The following is a 1,647-nucleotide window of genomic DNA, read 5'->3' on the forward strand; positions in this document are numbered from 1 at the left end:
CACTCGGGGTTCTTCCAACGTGTGTACATCAATTAAATTGTCCAGATGACCAGTCATATGGCTTGTGACGCCACTGTCCACAATCCAACCCCGCTTGTTTTCTTCTGCCACATCGGCCACGGTGAATGCCATACTGGCGGCTTCCGCCGACTGTAACACTCGTTCGTTCTTGCAGTTCCGGGCAAAATGTCCCATCTTGTTATAATTGAAGCACTTCACTTTGGTCATGTCCCTCTTCTTCTTGGGCTTGAATCATTTCTGCTTACCCGACGTTTGCTCAGCACTGAATGCAGCAGCTGCTTTGCCACTGTTAGACACAGAGCTTGAGCGTCGATTCTTCTGTTGATCACGCCGGATTGCTTCAGCATGGCAGCGTTGTATCATTAACTCAAACGTTGCACACGATTCAAGCACACCAACGAAGCCATTCCATGCAGGTCCTAGACTCTGCATAAAGTTCCGGCACTTTTCATCGTCAGAAATCAGTACATGCTGCTCCTGCAGCTCATCGAGAACACGCCTTGTGTTCTGGATGTGCTCGATCATCGACTCGTCCCCATCTAGGTAGAGCCCAATGTACTCCCGCTTGGCAGCGCCAACACTGGCGCTGCACTTGACATTGTAGGTCATGCGCAAGTGCCGCAGCATAGCCAACAGATGATCGAGTAGATAAACCTCAGCAGCCAATTTCTCACTCAGTGCTGCGAGAATGATGGTTGAGGCTATTTTCTGCTTCATTAAACAGTCGAGCAGCGGCGTAGTCGAGACCGCAATAGACACCGTCCCGGACGGCGATGGCGCCCCCGACGCCGATGACGTTCCAGCTCCTGCTGCCACCGCAGCGTCTCGTTCAGCCTTGAGATCGAAGTCGGTGGGTCTGGGCAATTGAATTGCATTCCATAATCCCTTGATCTCAAGAACTAGCTTCACTTGAGCACCCCACGCTGGAAACCCGGTTCCACTGAACTGCTTCAGTTTCGTCGTGAAGCACGAAACCGTTGTCGTTGACATCACAACCTGTTGGAAAGGTGTTGTAGAGGAAGTCGGCGTCGAAGAGGACGAAGTGAATAAGGTGGAGTGAGGCCGAGAAGGAAAGTTGAAAAGTGATTGATATAGGGCTTAGCTCAAAAACCAAAAACAGAAACTTGGTGCAATTATCATGAACCTGCACTCCCTTACATGTACCCAAGACGACACTCTTGGAAGCCCCACGTTGCTGCTCATTGAATCTCCCTTTGATGACCCGAGGCTGATGCGTGACCAGCGTGAACTTCAACATTCTTGTACAACCCGACATTTGTCGACTTGTGTTGCCTTAGAAGTCACTGTAGACTACAGTGTAGTCAGCTCTGGGCATGTTTGTCGCTTATTGCTGCGAACCCAACAAAAGGTGAGGCCCAAACCAAGATCTCAGAAGGAACCGACAGCGTAGGTGCGCAACCTGGATCAAAGAAGGAGTGCTTGGCACCGACCATCGTCAGCGCTCATAACAAATGCGCTGGGGGCATGCTACCAAAACCGAAAAGCAAGAACAAGACTTCGAAAAAACTGAAGCGCGAATAAGGATGGGCCCCAATTCGCCAGCGACACTGGGACTTTTTACTTTTCTTAGTTGAGAATTTAATGTTTGCCGTCTCTAAATCAATT

The 1,647-nt window shown here is 50.0% G+C and overlaps 1 protein-coding gene across 1 annotated transcript; it reads right to left on the reverse strand.

The window, feature by feature from the left end:
* Positions 1-252: 252 nt before the first annotated feature.
* Positions 253-1,011, reverse strand: PPTG_02542 (hypothetical protein; the record flags this gene model as incomplete). The annotated part of the gene is made up of 1 exon (XM_008893666.1): positions 253-1,011. One exon carries the CDS (start codon positions 1,009-1,011, stop codon positions 253-255), a length of 759 nt encoding a protein of 252 aa, XP_008891914.1.
* Positions 1,012-1,647: the final 636 nt, after the last annotated feature.

This window comes from Phytophthora parasitica (genome assembly GCF_000247585.1).
Source record: "Phytophthora parasitica INRA-310 unplaced genomic scaffold supercont2.2, whole genome shotgun sequence".
Lineage (NCBI taxonomy): Eukaryota > Oomycota > Peronosporomycetes > Peronosporales > Peronosporaceae > Phytophthora > Phytophthora nicotianae.